The sequence below is a fragment of the Vipera ursinii genome (assembly GCF_947247035.1).
Source record: "Vipera ursinii genome assembly, chromosome: 3".
Lineage (NCBI taxonomy): Eukaryota > Metazoa > Chordata > Lepidosauria > Squamata > Viperidae > Vipera > Vipera ursinii.
In genome coordinates, this window is record NC_139516.1 from 109,624,402 (window position 1) to 109,645,488 (window position 21,087).

The window sequence follows — 21,087 nt, forward strand, 5'->3', positions numbered from 1 at the left end:
CGCGCAAGACACACGCCTGCCCCATCAGCTGTGCGGCGGCCGGGAGAAGCCTCGGGCGGCCGTGCGAGGCACGCGCCCGAACCATCAGCTGTGCAGCGGCCGAAAGTAGCCATGGGCGGCCGCGCGGGACACACGGCTGCAGCCTCACGAAGCGGGTGGACGCACGGCGGCCGTGCCAACGGAGCCACCGGAGGCGCGCGTGGGCGTGCGAAAGGGCGGCTGCCTCATTTCCCCAAACGTTTCAGCGGCTTGCACGTCGGCGGCAGCGCCTGGCGCTCTACAGCCGCGCCGGGACAACGGGGGCTGCCAGAGTACTGCGGTTGTGGCGCGGGGTGTTAGGATGGTGGAGAGGAGCACGTCTAGGTCCTTGGGGCACGGGAATAGGGGGTGCTGGACATACACATACCTCCACGCTGTATGGACCTCGGCGTCAAGGGAAGAAGCAGGGTGTGGGAAGACGGGTAAGGGGGTGGGGTTTTACGCAGCTCGGGCGGATGCTGGTCTGCGCAGGGGAAGGGTGGGGCTAATGGGTGGGGCTGATGCCCAATCTCAGGCAAAGGTTAAAAGGCCCGTTGGGGGTGAGTAACTCCCAATGCTGACTTTGTATTTGCATGGAATCTACTCAGTAAAGAACTTCTTGCAGTCAACCGTGCCACGTCGTTATTCTTCTGGCTGCGTTTTCCGTTTTAAACTATCATTTTAAACTGCTGCTTTATGTTTTTGAGCATAAATACTTTTTCTAATTAGCTTTTGTTTGTTTAGTCTCCCAGATAAAGTTAGATCACCAAGAACGATAAGCTCTCCTCAGTCTCCAAATATACAGAAAAAAATGGATCCTGTAGGAAATACAGCAGAAAAACATAGATCTTTACATTCTCCCAGAAACATAGCTTCAGGATCTATGCTAAATCCTGCCTTCTCTGACTTAAGTATTGGAAACAACAGGACTGGAACCAATATTCCGAATGGTGAGCTGGCAAAGAATGGAAAAATGTATAGAATATCCTATATTTGATATATATGCTATATGTCGGGCCCCGTGGGGCCGACATTCGAGGGGGGCGACATTTGAGGGGGGCCTGACATTCGAGGGGGGGCCCCTCTGCCCCCTTCTGACCTGCGCAACCCGCCGCTCTCCTTGACGCTTGTGTAACCCCTCTGTCTTGCCTTCCAGGAGGAGCCCTGGTAAGAGGGCTCGACAACACAAGGGGACTCGGGGGAGCACTACAAGCAGCGGCCGCGTGAGACGGGCGGAGGCTCCATCACGCCCGCGCCATCAGCAGAGCAGCGGCTGGGAGCAACCACGGGCGGCTGCGCAAGACACACGGCCGCCTCATCAGCTGTGCAGCGGCTGGGAAAAGCCTCAGGCGGCCGTGTGAGACACACGCCCGCCCCATCAGCTTTCCGGCGTTTTCCGGCGTGGACGTTTGTTGACAGTAAGTCAGCGTTCCCTCATTACAACGCTCCTCGTAGCTCTGCTTTTGACTTTTACGTGCTGGCATGGCCGAGGGAACCCAATGGGGTGTACCTGTGGCAGTGGGGGAAGAGCCAGCTGGGGTTGCTGTGCCCCTCGAGGTGGGGGAATTGGGAGAGGCCCCACTGGTGGTTCGGCCCAAGGTCCGGGACCTGGGTCCAGTATCGAAGGGCATTGAGGCTCAGGAGACAGCCGTTCAGGAGAAGCCTGGGGAGTGGTGGCTCAGCCCAGTATTGAGCCAGACGGTGACTGGACAGGAACAACCACCCCGGCAGAGGGGGTCTCTGTGGGAGTGGAGGGAGCGCCGCGCCACTGATGAAGGAGGAGAGGAGTGGAGCTACACCACGGCTCCCAGAAGCTACACCATGGATTTCCTGAGAGACCAGTTTGGAGAGCCCCGGCCGTGGTCCCCCATCGACTCCAACCTGGAGACAGGTCGTTGGACCCAGGCCAGGCCTGACCCTGAGTGAAGGAGTCAAACCCGGTTCCATTTAGCGAGTCCTCGCTTCCGGGTCCCCCAGGGCCCTGGCACCCCGCAGGGCCCAGTTCCTCCTCCACCGGGACCGGCGGCTGTTCCCGGCCAGGGGCTCACAGGGCCAGGTGGTACGCGGCCTGGAGGCGCTGTGCTACGCCCAGAGCTTCCGGCGGGAGCACTGGGGTGGACGCAACCAGGATATGCGCAGGGACCAGGCGCTCCGGCGGGGCCTTGGGGAGGGCCCGCAGCCTGGGGACCACCGCCATTGCCAGTGACGTTCGATGGCCATCCTGACCGTTTGGCCCTTTTCCTTGGACATGTCATCCACCACTTGGACAGGTATGGGCCTATGTACGCATCCCAGTAGGCGATGGTGATGGCCGTCACCACGGCGCTACAAGGGGAGGCAGCGGCATGGGTGGCGAACCACAACAACGCCGTACACAGTAGCACCGGCCTCCCTCCATACACAGTGGTGTCGGGCTACGATTTCACCCCCATCCCCGAGTGCGACCAGGAGGCAACCTCCCCGTCAACCCAGGGAATGGATGCAACAGATCAGGAAGGCGTAGGCAGCAACCAAAGAAGCACTGGAAAAACAGGCCAGCATCGCCAAGGCCCAAGCGGACAAGAGGCGCCAACCGTTCTATACCCCAGGGGTCGGAGACTGGGTGTACCTGTCTACGAAATATCTGCGGCTACAAATACCTATCAAGAAGTTAGGCCCTAAATTCATAGGCCCCTTCCAGGTTAACCACGTTATCAACATGGTAAAAGTGCGTCTTAGACTGCCCAAACTCCTTGGCAGGGTGCACCCTGTTTTTCATGGGAGCCTGTTGAAACCAGCACCCGTTCCTGTTGGGGGGGGTCAGGGGGTCTGGGGCCTGTGGGCGATGGTCGTTACGAGATATAGGACATCCTAGACTCCAGGGTGCGGAGGGGGAGGCTGCAGTACCTAGTGTTGTGGAAGGGGTATCCAACTATGGAGGCGTCGTGGGTGGCGGAGCCAAACGTTCAAGCACCGCGGTTGGTTAGGGCCTTCCACCATAAGCACCCGGGCAAGGCTGCGGGAGGGGGCCAGGAGCAACCCGCCGCTCTCCTTGACGCTTGTGTAACCCCTCTGTCTTGCCTTCCAGGAGGAGCCCTGGTAAGAGGGCTCGACAACACAAGGGGACTCGGGGGAGCACTACAAGCAGCGGCCGGGCGAGACGGGCGGAGGCTCCATCACGCCCGCGCCACCAGCTGAGCAGCGGCCGGGAGCAACCACGGGTGGCCGTGCAAGACACACGGCCACCCCATCAGCTGTGCAGTGGCCGGGAAAAGCCTCGGGCGGCTGTGCGAGACACACGCCCAGCCCATCAGCTGTGCGGAGGCCGGGAGAAGCCTCGGGCGGCCGTGCGAGGCACGCGCCCGAACCATCAGCTGTGCAGCGGCCGAAAGCAGCCACGGGCGGCCGCGCGGGACACATGGCTGCAGCCTCACGAAGCGGGTGGACGCACGGCGGCCGTGCCAACGGAGCCGCCGGAGGCGCGCGTGGGCGTGCGAAAGGGCGGCTGCCTCATTCCCCCAAATGTTTCAGCGGCTTGCACATCGGCAGCAGCGCCGAGCGCTCTACAGCCGCGCCGGGACAACGGGGGCTGCCAGAGTACTGCGGTTGTGGCACGGGGTGTTAGGATGGTGGAGGGGAGCACGTCTAGGTCCTTGGGGCACGGGAATAGGGGGTGCTGGGCGTACACATACCTCCACGCTGTATGGACCTCGGCGTCAAGGGAAGAAGCAGGGTGTGGGAAGACGGGTAAGGGGGGTGCGGTTTTACGTAGCTCGGGCGGATGCTGGTCTGCGCAGGGGAAGGGTGGGGCTAATGGGTGGGGCTGATGCCCAATCTCAGGCAAAGGTTAAAAGGCCCGTTGGGGGTGAGTAACTCCCAACGCTGACTTTGTATTTGCATGGAATCTACTCAGTAAAGAACTTCTTGCAGTCAACCGTGCCACGTCGTTATTCTTCTGGCTGCGTTTTCCGTTTTAAACTATCATTTTAAACTGCTGCTTTATGTTTTTGAGCATAAATACTTTTTCTAATTAGCTTTTGTTTGTTTAGTCTCCCAGATAAAGTTAGATCACCAAGAACGATAAGCTCTCCTCAGTCTCCAAATATACAGAAAAAAATGGATCCTGTAGGAAATACAGCAGAAAAACATAGATCTTTACATTCTCCCAGAAACATAGCTTCAGGATCTATGCTAAATCCTGCCTTCCCTTCTCTGACTTAAGTATTGGAAACAACAGGACTGGAACCAATATTCCGAATGGTGAGCTGGCAAAGAATGGAAAAATGTATAGAATATCCTATATTTGATATATATGCTATATGTCGGGCCCCGTGGGGCCGACATTCGTGGGGGGGCCCTCCGCCCCTATGGCCCCTCCTGACCTGCGCATCGGGGCCCTAGACGGTTCGCCGGACCCACCCTACTCCTCGGCGGCTCGGGAGGCTCAGGAGGCTCGTTGGGCAACCGTTCCACCGCTGCTGTCCCCGTTCGACGCCGCACCTGCGCAGAACACCCCAGCTGACGGCATGACTGGCGGAAGCGCCGGAACGGCTGGCATGGCGGCTGCTGCCTCGGAAGCCCACCTCGTTTCCAGCCCTCCCACGGCTCACCGGGGTGCGACAGACGGGTCCACTTCCGGCGGAGCGGCCCGGAGCACGGGACGGGACACCGCAAGCGCAGGACGGTTCTGCCCAGGCGCTGAGCCCCACGGCGTGTCTGTTGGGGGACGGGCTCGTTCCTGCCACGGTGCCCGGGTGGCTGGAGGGGCCGGCCGCCGGCGGCCACGGAGGGAACCAGAGCTGGGTGCGGCCAGGTGGGGGTGTGGGGGTGGAGCATGGTGGTGGAGGATCACGGGTGAGGACTTACCTGACCGGGCGCTGGGCGAAAGGATTTGCCGGGGAGGGGCGGGGTGGATATAGGGAATGGGAGGGCGTGGGCGTGTTTGGGTGGAGTATGGGTGTGTGCTCTGAGCATGTATATAGCAGCGTTGGTTGCGGGTAGTGGCCAACGCTGGCTTTGTTTTCTGCTGCGGGCTGCTGCCTTGAAGAATAAAGCGTTTTCAGCTCGTAGTGGAGGTCTCTCGTTCCTGTTTCGGCTTTTCGTTCTGCCTGCTGCAGGACGAGTTTTGACACTATATATTTGATATAGTTTATATAGGGTGATTTGAGCAAATACATATAGTTGTTTACTAATTTGTGTACTGATTTTACAGGTTCCATGCGCTTCTCACCTGCTGGTCTCCAGCATCGTATGTCTGCAGAACTTAACTACCTAAGCACTATTGAAGAGTCGATACACCAAATCTGATATAGAACATGTGCGAGGAATATCACTTGCACAGCAGGAAAGTACCGTATATACTTGAGTATAAGCCGAATTTTTCAGCCCACTTTTTGGGCTGAAAAATCCACTTCGGCTTATACTCCAGTGAACAAAAAAAAAAAAAAGAACTTACCGAGGACTTGCGCGCGGCCGAGGCTTTGGTGCTTCCGGGATCGCCATTCACAGAAGATGCAGCTCCCAGCGTGACACGTCATCCGGATGGGCTGCGAATGAAGAAAGTCCTACCGCGCAGGCGCAGTACAGCTTAAACGCGATAGAGGTAAGGAGCCTGCGCATGCTCTGTTTCATAGCATGAAAGACTAGCATGAACCCCGGACGGAAACGAGCAATATATATACAGCATATGCATATGTGTGTATATATATATATATATATGTGTGTGTGTAGATATAGATTAAAATAAAAAAATAAATATATAGATAGATAGATAGATGTATGTAAAAAAAGTACCGGTTTTCTATTCGTGTTTATGTGTATACAGTCCCATCGCACTCCTGAAAGGAATTTAATTTTAATTATGGTAAAATTGGTTAGGTGGTTGTGGAAATAGCTGAAGCTTTCACTGCTACAGTCCCAGAATTGCTGCTCACACTCCAAAGCAGTTACAATAAATGATTGTTTATTTTTGTAGTGTCACAATTGCAAAGCATTGCTTGAAGACACCGCAGTTCTTTTCTTCAGACATAAAAGTTCTTTGCAAATATGACATAATATACACATACATATTGTCAAATTATATTTTTTTTGGGGGGGAGGAGCAGATAGAGCTTTATTTTGATTGTACTCTAGTTACAGTATTTTTAGAGTTGGGTTTACGGTATATTTTTATTTTATGGTATGGCATTTTTTTTAAAGTTTTTTTTTCCTGTTAGAAATGGATCCCAGTACTTCTAATCCTGCACCAAAACAAAAACGCAGGTCATACGAAGCTGCTTTCAAACTAAAGGTTGTGTCAAGAGCAGAAAAAAGCAATAACAGTATTGCAAGTAGGGAATTTGGTGTTGATGAAAAACAAGTGAGGGAGTGGCGGAAAATGAAAGCTGACTTGGAAAAGATTTCAAAGGCAAAAAAAGCTCGACGTGGTTTAACAACTCCATATGGGGCTCTAGAGACTGAATTGCATAAATGGGTTATGGAGTGTCGTCAAAATGGTTACTGCGTAACACGCATGGGAATTCGCTTACGTGCCCTTCAAATGGCTAAAGATGACAAATTAAAAGCACCAGGCATTGAAAATTTTGTTGCGTCAGCAGGATGGTGTACTGGCTTCATGAATAGGTATGGCCTATGTTTGCGGCAAAGAACAAAGATTTCACAGAAGTTGCCAAAAGACCTTGATGAAAAAGTGATGTCATTCCATTCATTCATCATAAAACAAAGAAAGATCCATAACTATGACCTGGGAGATATTGGGAATATGGATGAAACACCTATGACCTCTGATCTTCCAAGCAACAGAACCGTGGCAAGTTTGGGAGACAAAACTGTTTTACTCAGAACCACAGGTAATGAGAAAAACCATTTTACAGTTGTTCTGTCATGTTTGGCTAATGGAACTAAGCTGCGGCCTGTCATTATTTTTAAAAGAAAGACCTTGCCTAAAAAGGTCAAATTCCCACCACGAATTACAGTGCGCCCACATGTTAAAGGCTGGATGGATGAAGATGGAACAAAAAAGTGGCTGGAAGAAGTTTGGAATGGACGACCAGAAGCAGCCTTAAAGAAAAAACCATCATTGCTAGTTTGGGATATGTTCAGAGCCCACACATCTGATGACATAAAAATATTGGCAAAGTCTTCTCAAGTTACTTTAGCCGTTATTCCAGGTGGGCTTACATCTGTATTACAGCCCTTAGATGTGTGTTTAAATAAACCTTTCAAAGACCGTGTGCGAAAGATGTGGTGCGAATGGATGTCATCTGGTCAAGCCCGACTAACAAAAGGTGGAAATATGATGAAGCCTGACATAGAACTGATAGCAAAGTGGGTTCGTGATGCATGGGAAGAGATTCCAGAGGACATGGTGAAGCACGCCTTCAAGAAATGTGGCATAAGTAATGCTATGGATGGCAGTGAAGACAGTGCTTTGTATGAGGACGACAGCTGTGATAGTGATGACTGCGAACTCTGTGACAATGTATATGATAATAACCTCACACCAGCTACAGCTGAAGCTCTGTTTGGACATACAGATGAGGAGGAGGAATCCAGTTTTGAAGAATTTTGATGCTTGTGTTTTAGCTTGGTTGCTTATTGAGTTAAGGTTTTTGTACATTTAAAGTTATTGTTAATACTTTAATGTTATATATTGTTTTTGTTGAATATACTGATAATATATTGTTTTTGTTGACCCTCTTTTCCACATGCCTCAATTAAAGCAATTTTATTGTTATCTACCTGTATTTTTATTTTTGAAATTTACCGTGAGCTGCTGCATTTCCCAGCCTCAGATTATACTCGAGTCAATAACTTTTTCCAGTTTTTTTTTTTTTTTGGTAAAATTAGGGGTCTCGGCTTATACTCGAGTCGGCTTATACTCAAGTATATACGGGTATTTCTCTGGCTCTAATATTAAAGTTAAGATTAATGAATCTGAAATTCCTTAAAATACTTAGCATGTATTTTCACTTTTTTTTTATCTTTTGGAAATTTCATTCTCAAACCTTCCATGTAGAAAAAGTTTCTATTAATAATTGTAAAAGTAACCAAAAGTTGTTATTTTGGCTTTTATTGGTTCTGACACTCACTGCAAAGTATCTAAGCAGAGGATTAGAAGACTAATAGTAAGGCTGGGAGAATTTTATTTCGGGAGTATCCAAGATTGACATTGGAACTCTCTAAACAGAAAGTTTGGGATCTTTATTCCAGTGCAGGAAGTCCTGGATTCCAGGGTGCGGAGGGGTGCTATACAATACCTTCTCCGGTGGAAGGGGTACCCGGTGGAGGAGTCCTCTTGGGTGCCGGGAAAGGACGTCCACGCGCCTCGCCTAGTCCAGGCGTTCCACCGTGCCTACCTCGACAGGCCAGAGGGGCGGACGGGTGACGGTACGCGTGGGGGACATGACGTTACCTTTGTCTTCTACTCCTGCAGGAGGACCCTTGGTAGGGGGGGCCGCATGTCGGGCCCGGCAGGCCCAACACCCAGCGAGGCTGCAAAACACCTCACCAGGCCCCGCGTCCAGCCGCCGATGGGAGCAGCCAGCCCTGACGTGCCCAGTGCGCTCCGGCGGCCTGGGGATGAATGCGGTCGTCGGGGCATCACAGCTGACACCGGAGCCTTCCGGCGGCTCGGGGAGGGGCCGTGGACGCCTGCAACCAACCCCTCCACCTCCAAGGAGTTCCGGCGGCCCGGGGACGAGCGCGGTCACCGGGACGGCCCAGCAGCCACCGGGGCCTTCCGGCAGGCCGGGTTTGATGGCTTCTGGCAGCCCGGGGAAGAGCGCATTTGCACCGCGTCCCCCTGGAAACCCTCCCCAGCAGACGGCACACTTCGAGGCTTTGCCTGCCGGCCCTGTCAAAGACCTGCGAGGCACGCGACACCGGAAGACGGCCCGGGTTGTGCTGGACGCGGCAGTTTGGGAACTTGTGGGGGGTGCCGGGGGAGTAGGGGCTCGAGGCCGTGAGGGGAGTAGCCTGGGCTGGGGGGTGGCTTGCCGGCTGCAGGGGTGGTGGGATGGGGCCAGGGAGGGCACGTACCTGGAGGGCGGGGTCCAAAGGGCGGAGGCCAGGGCGGGTGGTGCTTAAGTAGGGTTGTGGGTAATCAGCTTGTTTGGGCGTGGTGTTGGGTGTCGGCCTCGCCGGCTATTTAACAGCGTTGGTTGAGCTGTGCAACCAACGCTGACTTCTTTTGTCTCCGAGTGGTTGTTTATGGAGCGGAATAAACGTTGCTCAGGAGAACCAGCTCTCGTTCCGGTTGCGTTCTTTGCTTCATCGGACGGGGGGCTGATACCCACTGTAAAACTTGGCGGAGGGAGCATCATGGTTTGGGGCTGCTTTGCTGCTTCAGGGCCTGGATGGATTGTTGTCATTGATGGGAAAATGAATTCCAGAGTTTATCAGGACATTTTGCAGGAAAACGTACGACCATCTGTCCACCAACTGAAGCTCTGCAGAGGATGGGTGATGCAACAGGACAATGACCCAAAGCATACAAGTAATTCAACAAAACAATGGCTTCAACAGAACAGAATACGCCTTCTGGAGTGGCCCAGGCAGAGTCTTGACCTCCACCCGATTGAAATGCTGTGGCATGACCTTAAGAGAGCCAAAGGAGGGTCAACCAGTTATTAAGTCCAAAGGCTCACATACATTTTCCACCCTGCACTGTGAATGTTTCCATCTTATGTTCAGTTAAAACATGACAACAGCTAATGTTTGTGTAGTATTATTTTAAGCAGACTGTGTTTTTCTATTGTTGTGACTTACATGACATTTAAAGCGCATTTTATGGCCAATTCATGCAAAACTCCCCGTAATCCCAAAGGGTTCACATACTTTTTCTTGCAACTGTATATTTTGCCAGTATTTCTTTAAATTATTAGAACTTCCCTTGTTCAAGAATCAGGGTTTCAGCTTGATGATCTTTATTTCTTTTTGAACTACTTATCAGCTTAGAACCAACATACTTACAGAACAGCTTCCTTCCATGTGAGAATTCATATTTTTCATTTTTAAAACTGGGATTTAAAATTACATTTCTTATCCATAACATGAAATAAGTTTTGTTATTAAGGTAAGAATCCCTTCCCTAAGGCAAAGAGGACGAATTTCATGCTCAGGTTAAGGTCAAAGCACAGCTACACTTTTAGTGAAAGTAAAGAGATTTCAAAAGGAAACTTGTGTCACCATGAATAGGCCCATGCTGAATCATTACATCAGTTGGCACATTCACACCAGGAGGCAGCTGAGACTCTACAGGAGACCACATCTAAGATTGCATCTCATTAGCTGGAGACAGCTCTGTTGACTGCAGATGCTGCTCGTCAGATACGTGAAGTGAGTTATTTTCTGGGGATCTTTATACCTTAACCCATGGGGGTCAAACTCACCTCGTCACGATACGTGTCACTACGTACTGCAACTTTTTTTGCACTGCCGGAGCTGGGGTAGGGGTGGCCTCCGCATGATGCAACCGGCCCGCGGGCCAACAGTTTGACACCCCTGCCTTAACCCATAAGAAGAGAAGGGCGGTATACAAATTTAATAAAATAAATAAATAAATAAATTTATGCATCAGAAACCTGTATTTTGCTGTGCTTTTTATTAGATGACAGAACTTGCACATTTCCAGATCTCTGATGCAGTTGGTAATACTGCAGCTCCAGTTACTGTATTATTTGACCAAGAACAGAAGCACAATTCAGCATTCATAAAGCAATTAAAGCTTCGCAATATGAACAGGTATTTTATATAGAAATTTAATTTTAGGCTAATATTTTTAATGAAGGTACTTCAATAAGGAAAGTTCGTCAAAGCATCTGTCCCGTTTTCTTTTAATAGAAAAGCAGATTCAATCACTACCCCACCAGGTAAAGAGGAGACAAATGACTCAAAATATAATGATTTGCATACATTTGATAGCTATTCAGAATCATCAAGATCAAAGGCACATTATCAGAGGTGAGACCCGCGAGCCCTGGACTCTCCGAGGTTTTCCATCTGAGCCTGGAAGAGTTGCTGGAGGCCCTGGAGGACGCGGAGGAGCTGAGTAGTTCCCCATGCCGCACGACCAGCTGTTTGTCGGACCGCGGGGGATCGGCGGACTGGGCAAATTTTAGCGGAGGCGGCTGGAGTGCCGGGAAGACCTAGATATTTTTCGGAGCTCTGCTCTACGCGGCGCCGACTAGTGAATGTTGACGCCGGGGGAGTTTGAGAACTTTAAGAGCCTGACTAAGAACTCGTTGGAGCCGGGCGGAGGATTTTGGAGGCCTGCACTCTGCCGACCAGCTGATTGTCGGCCCCTGATGGACCAGCTGATTGTCGGCCAGCTGATTGTCGGCCCCTGCTGGAGTCTGCGGATCCTGGTGGTGTTCTGAAGCCTGCGGAGCCCGGGACAACTTTTTAGAGCTTCGTGGTGTTCCGGAGCGCCTTCAGCTGCTTGGGAGAGCCGCGTGTTGACTGACTAACTATGAATCGCGGCTCGGAGCAGCGTTGGCGTAGAAGTGTTCAAGTGGTGGAGATATTGCCTGGCTGGTGTCTGAGATGGCTGGCGGCGAGGAGAGTGGAGTACCGCGGCCTCTCTGGTATGGTGACCTGGCCTGGTGGGGGAATGCGGACGCTGATGCCTCGGACGCTAATGAGACATAATTTTAACCTCTGAGCCGCTAGAAACTGACTAGACCATGTTTTGTGGTTCGGTTGAACTACCATGGTCTTGGTTTCCCTTCCTGGCCTATTATCTGGTCCTCTTACAATATGACTTTGAACTGTAACCGGAGTTCTCCTACCATTTTGTATCTCTACAGGCTTATCAGTCCTGATGTATTTCGCTGACTCCCTTGCTCTAATTTCCTCTTCTCTCCTCCCCTCCCCTATAATTTTGGAAGGTCCGGGGTACAACCACTGTGGGAGAGTGGTTAAGTTTTTACATCTGCTGCCTCCCAGAGGTGAGAGCTCTGGGGGGTATTGCTCCCCCGGTTTGTATGTACCAGGTTGCCCCCAGGCTTTGACCGCCGTGAGAGGGCGGGATTCGATCTGTTCCGGGATTTCCCAGCTCTAGTGGCAGTGGAGCTGGGTTGGCTCCCTGGTCATTTGCCTTCGATTTATTTATTTTGAGATCCTCCCATGTTGACCTGGTCTGCCTTGCTGTTTTTTGTCGGACTTGTTAAGATCATGCGTCTGACTTATTCTAGCACGACCTTATACGCTCTCAGGGGGGGGCCCCCATCCTGGGAGCGACACGCCTTACTTTTTACACCTCCTCTTGATGAAGGGCCCGAGTGTTGGGACCCTGAGAGATGGCTGGGCATGGGTAGGGGCCTCCGATATAAGGCAAATAGGAGGCCCCTGGTTAGTTTTTTGGTTAAATTTTTTAGGAGGTTAGGGAGGGGGGTGGGAACTTCTTTTGGTTGTTCGGATATGGGGGGCAGTCCAGCAACCATTGTTCAGGCCAGGGCCGGGATTGATCGCGGAGGGGAGGAGCGGGGGTCGGTCGCCCCCGGGGCTCCAGGTCGTCGTGGGAATGCCTATTCCCACAATGTTAGGGAATGGCAGCGGGTGCAGGAACAGAGGGCCGTATCGATCTCAGGGAAGGCCTCTCCGCTACTTGCAAGCGGTGAGGCGTTCCAACCCTCTTGTTCTACCCCGAGGTCCCGGGAGTGAGGATGTGCAGCCGCCTAAGCTCCGGCTGGTGTACCTGAATGCCAGGTCTGTCGTTAATAAAGCTCCTCTCGTCCGTGACTTGGTCGAGGGTGAGCAGGCGGACCTGGCTTGCATCACGGAGACTTGGTTGGGCCCAGAGGGCGGTATTCCTCTGGCTGATCTTTGCCCATCAGGTTTCCGGGTGCTACACCGGCCTCGGGCTCAGGGTAGGGGAGTGGCTGTTGTTATGAGGGAGACCTTAGCTCCGCGGGAGGCCACTGTTCTGCAGATAGTCGGGTGTGAGTCTCTCTTCTTGAGATGCGGCCCTGGTGCGCAGTTGGGCTTGCTGCTGGTGTACCTTTCGCCTAGTCACGCAGCAGCAGCCCTGCCTGAGCTTCTCGATGTCCTCTCTGGGTTGGTGGTTGAGTTCTCGAAACTTATAGTTTTGGGGGACTTCAATCTACCATCTCTGGGAGGATCATCTGACTTGGCTCGGGAGTTCATGGCTTCCATGACGGCCATGGACCTGACGCAAGTAATTTCAGGACCGACTCATGAGGGAGGCCACACCCTTGACCTAGTTTTCTTATCTGGTCGGTGGTTAGATGATCTTGGTGGGGGCTCTCCAATTATTATGCCCCTGTCATGGACCGATCATCATCTCCTGCGGCTGGTCTTCCGTTTTGCCACCCCCCGCCGTGGGTGTGTGGAACCAGTTAGATGGTACCGCCCCAGACACTTAATGGATTCCGCGAGATTCCAGGCAGCGCTGGGGTCCCCACCTGCCTCCCCCACTCACAGCTCGGCAGATGCCTTAGTGGAAGCTTGGGAAAGGGCAGCCACTGAGGCTCTTGACCGAGTTGTACCCTTGCAGCCCCTGACCCGATGCAGATCCCGTCGAGCTCCATGGTTCTCCGCGGAGCTCCGGGAGATGAAGCGCCGGAGACGGGGCCTAGAGAGCGGTTGGAGGTCCAGCCGATCCGAATCCGACCGATTGTGACTAAGAACCCATATTAGGTCTTATCTCACTGCGATAAGGGTGGCGAGGTCTAATGACTTCGCTACCCTTATCGCGTCCGCAGATAATCGCCCGGCCGCTCTGTTTAGGGTGACTCGCTCCCTCCTTAATCAGGAGGTGAGGGAGGAACCCTTGCAGGGTCGTGCCGAGGAGTTTAACAATTATCTGTCGGACAAAATCACTCGGATTCGGACCGGTCTGGACTCTGACTGGGCAGAGTCTGGCGATCAGGACGCGGGTGGTCTTGTCGATATCATTTGGGAGGAGTTTGATTCTGTAACTCCGGAGGAAGTGGACAGGATTATGGGGAGACTGAGCTCCACCACATGTTTATTGGACCCGTGCCCTTCCTGGCTGGTTTATGCAGCCCGGGAGAGGACACGCAGCTGGTTCCAGGCAGTTATATCAGCTTCTTTGAGTGAAGGCAGCTTCCCTGCCATCTTGAAAGAGGCGGTGGTGAGGCCCCTCCTCCAGAAGCCTGCCTTGGACCCAGCTGTATTGAACAACTTCCGTCCGGTCTCCAACCTTCGCTTTCTTGTGAAGGTTGTTGAGAGTGTGGTGGCGCATCAGCTCCCTTTGGTCCTGGATGAAGCGGATTATCTAGACCCGTACCAATCGGGTTTCAGGCCCGGGCACAGCACGGAGACGGCATTGGTCGCGCTGGTGAATGATCTCTGCAGGGCTCGGGACAGGGGTCATTCCTCTGTTCTAGTCCTATTAGACCTCTCAGCGGCTTTCGATACCATCGACCATGGTATCCTGCTGCGGCGTCTCAGGGGATTGGGAGTGGGAGGCACGGTTTTACAGTGGTTCTGCTCCTATCTCCAGGGACGCTCGCAGTCGGTGTTGACAGGAGGGCAGAGGTCCACCGCGAGGTCTCTCGTTTGTGGAGTTCCTCAGGGGTCAGAGGTCCACCGCGAGGTCTCTCGTTTGTGGAGTTCCTCAGGGGTCGGTCCTCTCGCCTCTCCTGTTCAACATCTATATGAAACCGCTGGGTGAGATCATTCGTGGCTTTGGAGTTGGGTATCATCAGTACGCTGATGATACCCAGCTTTTTCTTTCTACCCCAAACCACCCCAGTGATGCCCTCAACGTGATGTCCCGTTGCCTGGAGGCGGTTCGGGTCTGGATGGGGAGGAACAGACTTCAACTCAACCCCGACAAGACCGAGTGGCTTTGCATACCTTCATCCCGGGTCTATTCGGATATTCCATCTCTTTCTATGGGGGGTGAATTATTACCCCCCGTAGATAGGGCTCGCAACTTGGGAGTCCTAGATTCGCGGCTTACCTTGGAAGATCACATGGTGGCTGTGACTAGGGGGGCTTTCGCCCAGGTTCGCCTGGTGCGCCAGTTGCGGCCCTATCTAAGCCGGGATGATTTATGCACGGTCACTCACGCGTTCATGACCTCTCGTCTAGACTACTGCAACACTCTCTACATGGGGCTTCCCTTGAGGACCACCCGGAGGCTCCAACTGGTACAGAATGCAGCCGCGAGAGTTGTGTTGGGAGTCTCCCGATACTCCCATGTGACACCTCTGCTCCGTGAGCTGCATTGGTTGCCAGTTGTCTTCCGGGTGAGATTCAAGGTACTAGTAATGGTGTTCAAAGCCCTCCATGGCATGGGGCCGGAGTACCTCAGGGAACATCTGCTGCCGGCATCAAGCTCCCTGCGCCCTGTGCATTCCCACAGAGAGGGCCTCCTCAGGGTGCCACCGGTCAGAGAATGCCGACTGGTGGCCCCCAGGGGGAGATCCTTCTCTGTGGGCGCCCCGGAGCTATGGAACCAGTTACCGGTTGAGCTCCGGACGGCGCCCGATCTGCGCTCCTTTCGCCGCGATCTGAAAACATACTTGTTCGAGCAAGCCGGCCTGGCCTGAGGGGGGATTGGTGGGGTTTTTTATCATTTTTATTGGGGTTTTTACTATGTATCAATTGTATTTTAATTGGGCATGTATTTAATTATCTTTTAGCTTTTGTAAATTTCTGTGTTTTATTCTTGCCCTGTACACCGCCCTGAGTCCTCCGGGAGAAGGGCGGTATAGAAATATTAATAAATTAAATTAAATTACCGAGAAGGCAAAAGCAGACGAGCGGCCTGTGGAGTCGTCTGCGTGACCTCCCTCCCAGCCAGCACGGGCTGTCCTGAGGTGCTTCAGGTGTGATCAACCGGGACATAGGGCGGCCGATTGCCCACTGCCTCCTGCCCGGGCAGCCCCTTCTGTCTCCTCAGCACGAGGGACCGGAACACGGAGGTCCGCGGAGAGGACACGAGCTGCTCACCAACTAGGCGGGGACATCTCCAGACCAACAACCCCCCGTGCGGGTGGAGACGCCAGCAGCCTCACAGCCCGCGCAGTACGAGAGTCCGGAGGAACATGAACTAGACGAGGACCCAATGGTGAGTGCTCCAGTGTGTCCTTTTGTGTTCCCTGTGGTACTAGTCAGCCCCCGTACGGGACAAAGGAGAGCGTACAAGGCCCTAGTCGATTCGGGCAGCACTCGGTGCCTTATGAGTCAGGCAGTGGTGGCTGGGTTAGGGGTCACGATAAGGCGTCTGGCCACTCCCCTACGCTTCCAACAGGTGGATGGGTCTCTCTTGGGGGGCGCGCCCATCACCCACAACACTGAGCCTGTCCGGTTGGAGATGGGCGACCATTGGGAGACCCTGCGGTATATAGTAGTACCTTCCATGACAGAGGCGGTCATTCTAGGGCTCACGTGGTTGGACCGGTGGGGCCCCACGATCTGGTGAGAGAGGGTTGCCGCCATCTCCGGTTGGGGTTGGGGCCACACACCCCTCTGGAACACACGTTCCTGGGTCCAACTCATATGGGGGAACAAGAGAAAGCCTGCGGGGGCGGGTTAGAGCAGGAAGCTCAGGTGCCTCGGGACTACTCCGACCTGCTGGATGTGTTCGACGAACGAGAGTGCGACACGCTGCCACCCCACCGCTCCACGGATTGCGCCATCGAACTGGAACCTGGTGCCAAACTTCCAAAACCACGGATGTATGCTATGTCACCAAAAGAAATGCAGGAACTCCGGCGGTATATTGATAAGAACCTGGAAAGGGGGTTCATACAGCCAGCGCAGTCCAAGATGGCGGCGCCCATCTTATTCCGCGAGAAGGACGGTGGGCTCAGGCTGTGTGTAGATTATCGCGGAGTGAACGCAGTGTGTGTCGAGCACCTTTACCCACTCCCGCTGATGAAAGACCTGCTGGCCCATCTGGCTAAAGGACATATCTTCACCAAACTGGACCTCAGAGAAGCCTACTACCAGATCAGGATTAAGGCTGGGTACGAGTGGAAAACAGCGTTCAACTGTCCCCTAGGGAGTTTCCAGTTTCGGGTGATGCCTTTCGGGTTACAGGGAGCCCCTGCTGTCTTCATGCAGCTGATCAATCCTGCATGAATTTGTGTACCGCGGGGTCTTGGTCTACCTGGACAACATTTTAATATACACGGAAACGTTGGAGGAGCATGTTGCTTTGGTTAGGCGGGTGCTGACTAAGTTGCGGGAAGCACGGCTCTTCGTCAAGCTGTCCAAATGTGAGTTCCACAGAACACAGCTCGATTATTTGGGGTATAGGATCTCCGCAGGGGGGGAGGAGATGGATCCGAAGAAGGTGGAGGCCATCCTACAGTGGCAGGCCCCGCGGACGTGGCATCAGTTGCAAAGCTTTTTGGGCTTTGCGAACTTCTACCGGCAATTCATACCTTGCTTCGCGGCCATTGCCCTGCCACTCATGGACCTCCTTCGTACGCGACAGCTGACGGTACAGCCACGACCCGGACTTCGATTGGCATGGTCCTCAGCGTGCCAACGAGCTTTCGAAACACTCAAGGCTCTGTTTGCTAAAGAACCGGTTTTACTGCACCATTCACGGTGAGCATTTTGAGATCCAGGAAGTCCTTGACTCCAGGGTACGTAGGGGGGCTATCCAGTACCTAATCAGATGGAAGGGGTACCCTGTGGAGGAGGCAACATGGGTGTGGGAAACAGACGTGCACGCTCCTCAGCTGGTGCAGGCATTCCACCAACAACACCCCGGCAAGCCGAGCGGGGGGACGGGTGGAGGCCGCAAACCGGGTGGACAGCTGCTTACCCCTTCTGTCTTCCCCTGCAGGAGGGCCCCTGGTAGGAGGGGCATGTCGCGCCCCGCAGGCTCGACACTCACCAGCACCACGTCCTCACGCCCACGCCTCTACCCGTGTCGCACTTCGCCCTGAAGTCCTCGGCCGGAGACGGGCCACTCCTGCACCGGAACGGCAGCAGCGGCGGCAACGGGATGTAGCTGGGAGCTGCGCGCGTGCGCACGCCGGGTCGGCGAGGGCCTCGGTGGCGCGTGCACACGCCCAACAACCTGGTCGTTTCCTCCCGGTGACGGCGGCGAACTCGTGGAGCCTTGGGTCCGTGCCAGTCGTGGGACTGGCTGCCGGGGCACCGACGGGCCTGGATCGTCAAAGCATCTGTCCTGTTTTCTTTTAATAGAAAAGCAGATTCAATCACTACCCCACCAGGTAAAGAGGAGACAAATGACTCAAAACATAATGATTTGCATACATTTGATAGCTATTCAGAATCATCAAGATCAAAGGCACATTATCAGAGGTGAGACACAAAATTTATAATCACTATATTAAGTATAAATTCAACCAAGTAAGATTATTTGGTTTACTTAATTCAGGTATTGATAGCTAGTATTTATCGCGAATAGTATTTTCAGTAACCTATATCTCTTTTTGTGTATTAAAACTACCTCATAGTATTCTTAAACCAATTGCTATATTTATAAATTTATTATTTACAAATATAGCAATTGGTTTAATGCTTTGAGTTAGTAAACAATTCATTAAATTTATGGGGTTGTCAAATCAAAAGATTCTAGGTAGTATACAGAGTTTTTTTAAAAATAATACATACCGTATATACTTGAGTATAAGCCGAATTTTTCAGCCCACTTTTTGGGCTGAAAAATTCCACTTCGGCTTATACTCCAGTCAACAAAAAAAACTTACCGAGGACTTGTGCGCGGCCGAGGCTTTGGTGCTTCCGGGATTGCGCGCACCTCTCCCAAGCCACCGCCGTCCGGAGACCTGCCGAAGTTTGGGGAGGTTTGGGGAGGTGCGCGCGCACCTCCCCAAACCTCCCCAAACGTCGGCAGGTCTCCGGATCTCCGTGTCTTGCCTGCCTGCTTCTTTCCGCTGCGGAAAGAAGCAGGCAGGCAGGTCACGGAGATCCGGAGACCTGCCGACGTTTGGGGAGGTGCCCAAACCTCCCCAATCGTCAGCAGGTCTCCGGATCTCCGTGCCTTGCCTGCCTGCTTCTTTCCGCAGCGGAAAGAAGCAGGCAGGCAAGGCACGGAGATCCGGAGACCTGCCGACGTTTGGGGAGGTTTGGGGAGGTGCCCAAACCTCCCCAAACGTCAGCAGGTCTCCGGATCTCCTCCCCAAACGTCGGCCGGTCTCCGGATCTCCGTGCCTTGCCTGCCTGCTTCTTTCCGCTGCGGAAAGAAGCAGGCAGGCAAGGCACGGAGGTCCGGAGACCTGCCGACGTTTGGGGAGGTGCCCAAACCTCCCCAAACGTCAGCAGGTCTCCGGATCTCCTCCCCAAACCTCCCCAAACGTTGGCAGGTCTCCGGATCTCCGTGCCTTGCCTGCCTGCTTCTTTCCGCTGCGGAAAGAAGCAGGCAGGCAAGGCACGGAGATCCGGAGACCTGCCAACGTTTGGGGAGGTTTGGGGAGGTGCCCAAACCTCCCCAAACGTCATCAGGTCTCCGGATCTCCGTGACCTGCCTGCCTGCTTCTTTCCACAGCGGAAAGAAGCAGGCAGGCAAGGCACGGAGATCCGGAGACCTGCCGACGTTTGGGGAGGTGCCCAAACCTCCCCAAACGTCAGCAGGTCTCCGGATCTCCGTGACCTGCCTGCCTGCTTCTTTCCGCTGCGGAAAGAAGCAGGCAGGCAGGGCACGGAGATCCGGAGACCTGATGACGTTTGGGGAGGTTTGGGGAGGTTTGGGGAGGTGCACTCCCCAAACTTTGGCAGGTCTCCGGACGGCGGCGGCTTGGGAGAGGTCCGCGCGATCCTGGAAGCACCGAAGCCTCGGCCGCGCGCAAGTCCTCGGTAAGCTCCAGGCGGTCACTTGCGTCTCCTGAGGGAAGGGGGCGCAACTGGAGCGGGCGTGTTTCCTCGCCTGCTGGGCGCCGCGATTTGCCCGGGGAACGCGCGGGCCCCGAATGGCAGCGTGGAGCGAGGAAGCGGACAGCCAGGGCTTCCCCGAGAGCCGCGGCCACACAGGGTATTCCTGTGTATTCAGGCTTGCAAAATGGCGGATCGAGCCTCTGCTGGCGGCGGAGGCTTGCAGAACGGCGGATCGGCTTATACTCGAGTCACGAACTTTTTCCAGTTTTTGGGGGTGAAAATGGGGGTCTCGGCTTATACTCGAGTCGGCTTATACTCAAGTATATACGGTAACTAGAAATGCTAGCTAATTGGGGAATAAGTTTCTAAAATGTAGTTTGCAGAAATTTTTGAATATGAAATATTTTGGACTTGAAATACCCCATTTCAGTCTTGAATGGAACAGTTACAGTTTGTCGCGCCCCGCAGGCTCGACACCAGCACCACGTCCTCGCGCCCACGCCTCTACCCGTGTCGCACCTCGCCCCGACGTCCTCGGGCGGAGACGGGCCGCACCTGCACCGGAACGGCAGCAGCGGCGGCAACGGGATGTAGCTGGGAGCTGCACGCGTGCGCACGCCGGGTCAGCGAGGGCCTCAGTGGCGCGCGTACACGGCCAACAACCTGGTCGTTTCCTCCCGGTGACGGCGGCGAACTCGTGGAGCCTTGGGTCCGTGCCAGCCGTGGGACTGGCTGCCGGGGCACCGACAGGCCCGGATCTTTGGCCTGGACCCCATCAGCTGTTGGGTGCGAGGCAAGGGGTCGCGGCCTGTGCCCGGGCCAGCACAGCTGGAGTATCGGCGGCGGCACAGAGCAGGGACCTGTGGCGGGGCGGGGCGACGCCCGAGCTGGGCCAGGAGGTGCCGGGTCTGGGGAGGGGTGCGTGGGTGGATCCTGATGGTGGGGGAGTAGAGGGGTGCGGGGAAACTCACCTGGGTGGTGGAGGGTGCCGGGGCAGGACACGAAAGGTTTCTGGGAGGGACGTTTGTTAAATAGGGGATGGGCGGACGTGGGTGCGGTCGGGTGGGCCGTGGGCGTGTACATGCAACGTGTATTTAACAGCGTTGGCTGCGGGTAGCAGCCAACGCTGGCTTTGTTTCCTGTGGAGTTTGTTTGCTTATTGACAATAAACGTTTCCTGAGAACTCAGCACTCGTCTCGGTTGCTTGGTTTTCATGCTCTCCGGACGAGGCCTGAGACTGTTGGCACCTGTTTGGAGTTAAAATGAGTTTGTTTGAATTTT

At 53.9% G+C, this 21,087-nt stretch overlaps 1 protein-coding gene across 1 annotated transcript in view; it reads left to right on the forward strand.

Moving 5' to 3' along the window:
• The window catches only part of LOC310638901 (centrosome-associated protein 350-like), a gene marked incomplete at its 5' end in the record, with an annotated part of 185,499 nt that overhangs the window by 151,707 nt on the left and 12,705 nt on the right, over positions 1-21,087 (forward strand). The window contains 10 exon segments of the mRNA XM_083360263.1: positions 4,047-4,200; positions 4,203-4,257; positions 5,210-5,297; positions 5,299-5,345; positions 8,209-8,385; positions 8,432-8,943; positions 10,195-10,284; positions 10,288-10,335; positions 10,607-10,740; positions 10,840-10,959. Of these exon segments, the coding sequence (XP_083216389.1) occupies positions 4,047-4,200; positions 4,203-4,257; positions 5,210-5,297; positions 5,299-5,345; positions 8,209-8,385; positions 8,432-8,943; positions 10,195-10,284; positions 10,288-10,335; positions 10,607-10,740; positions 10,840-10,959 (1,425 nt within the window).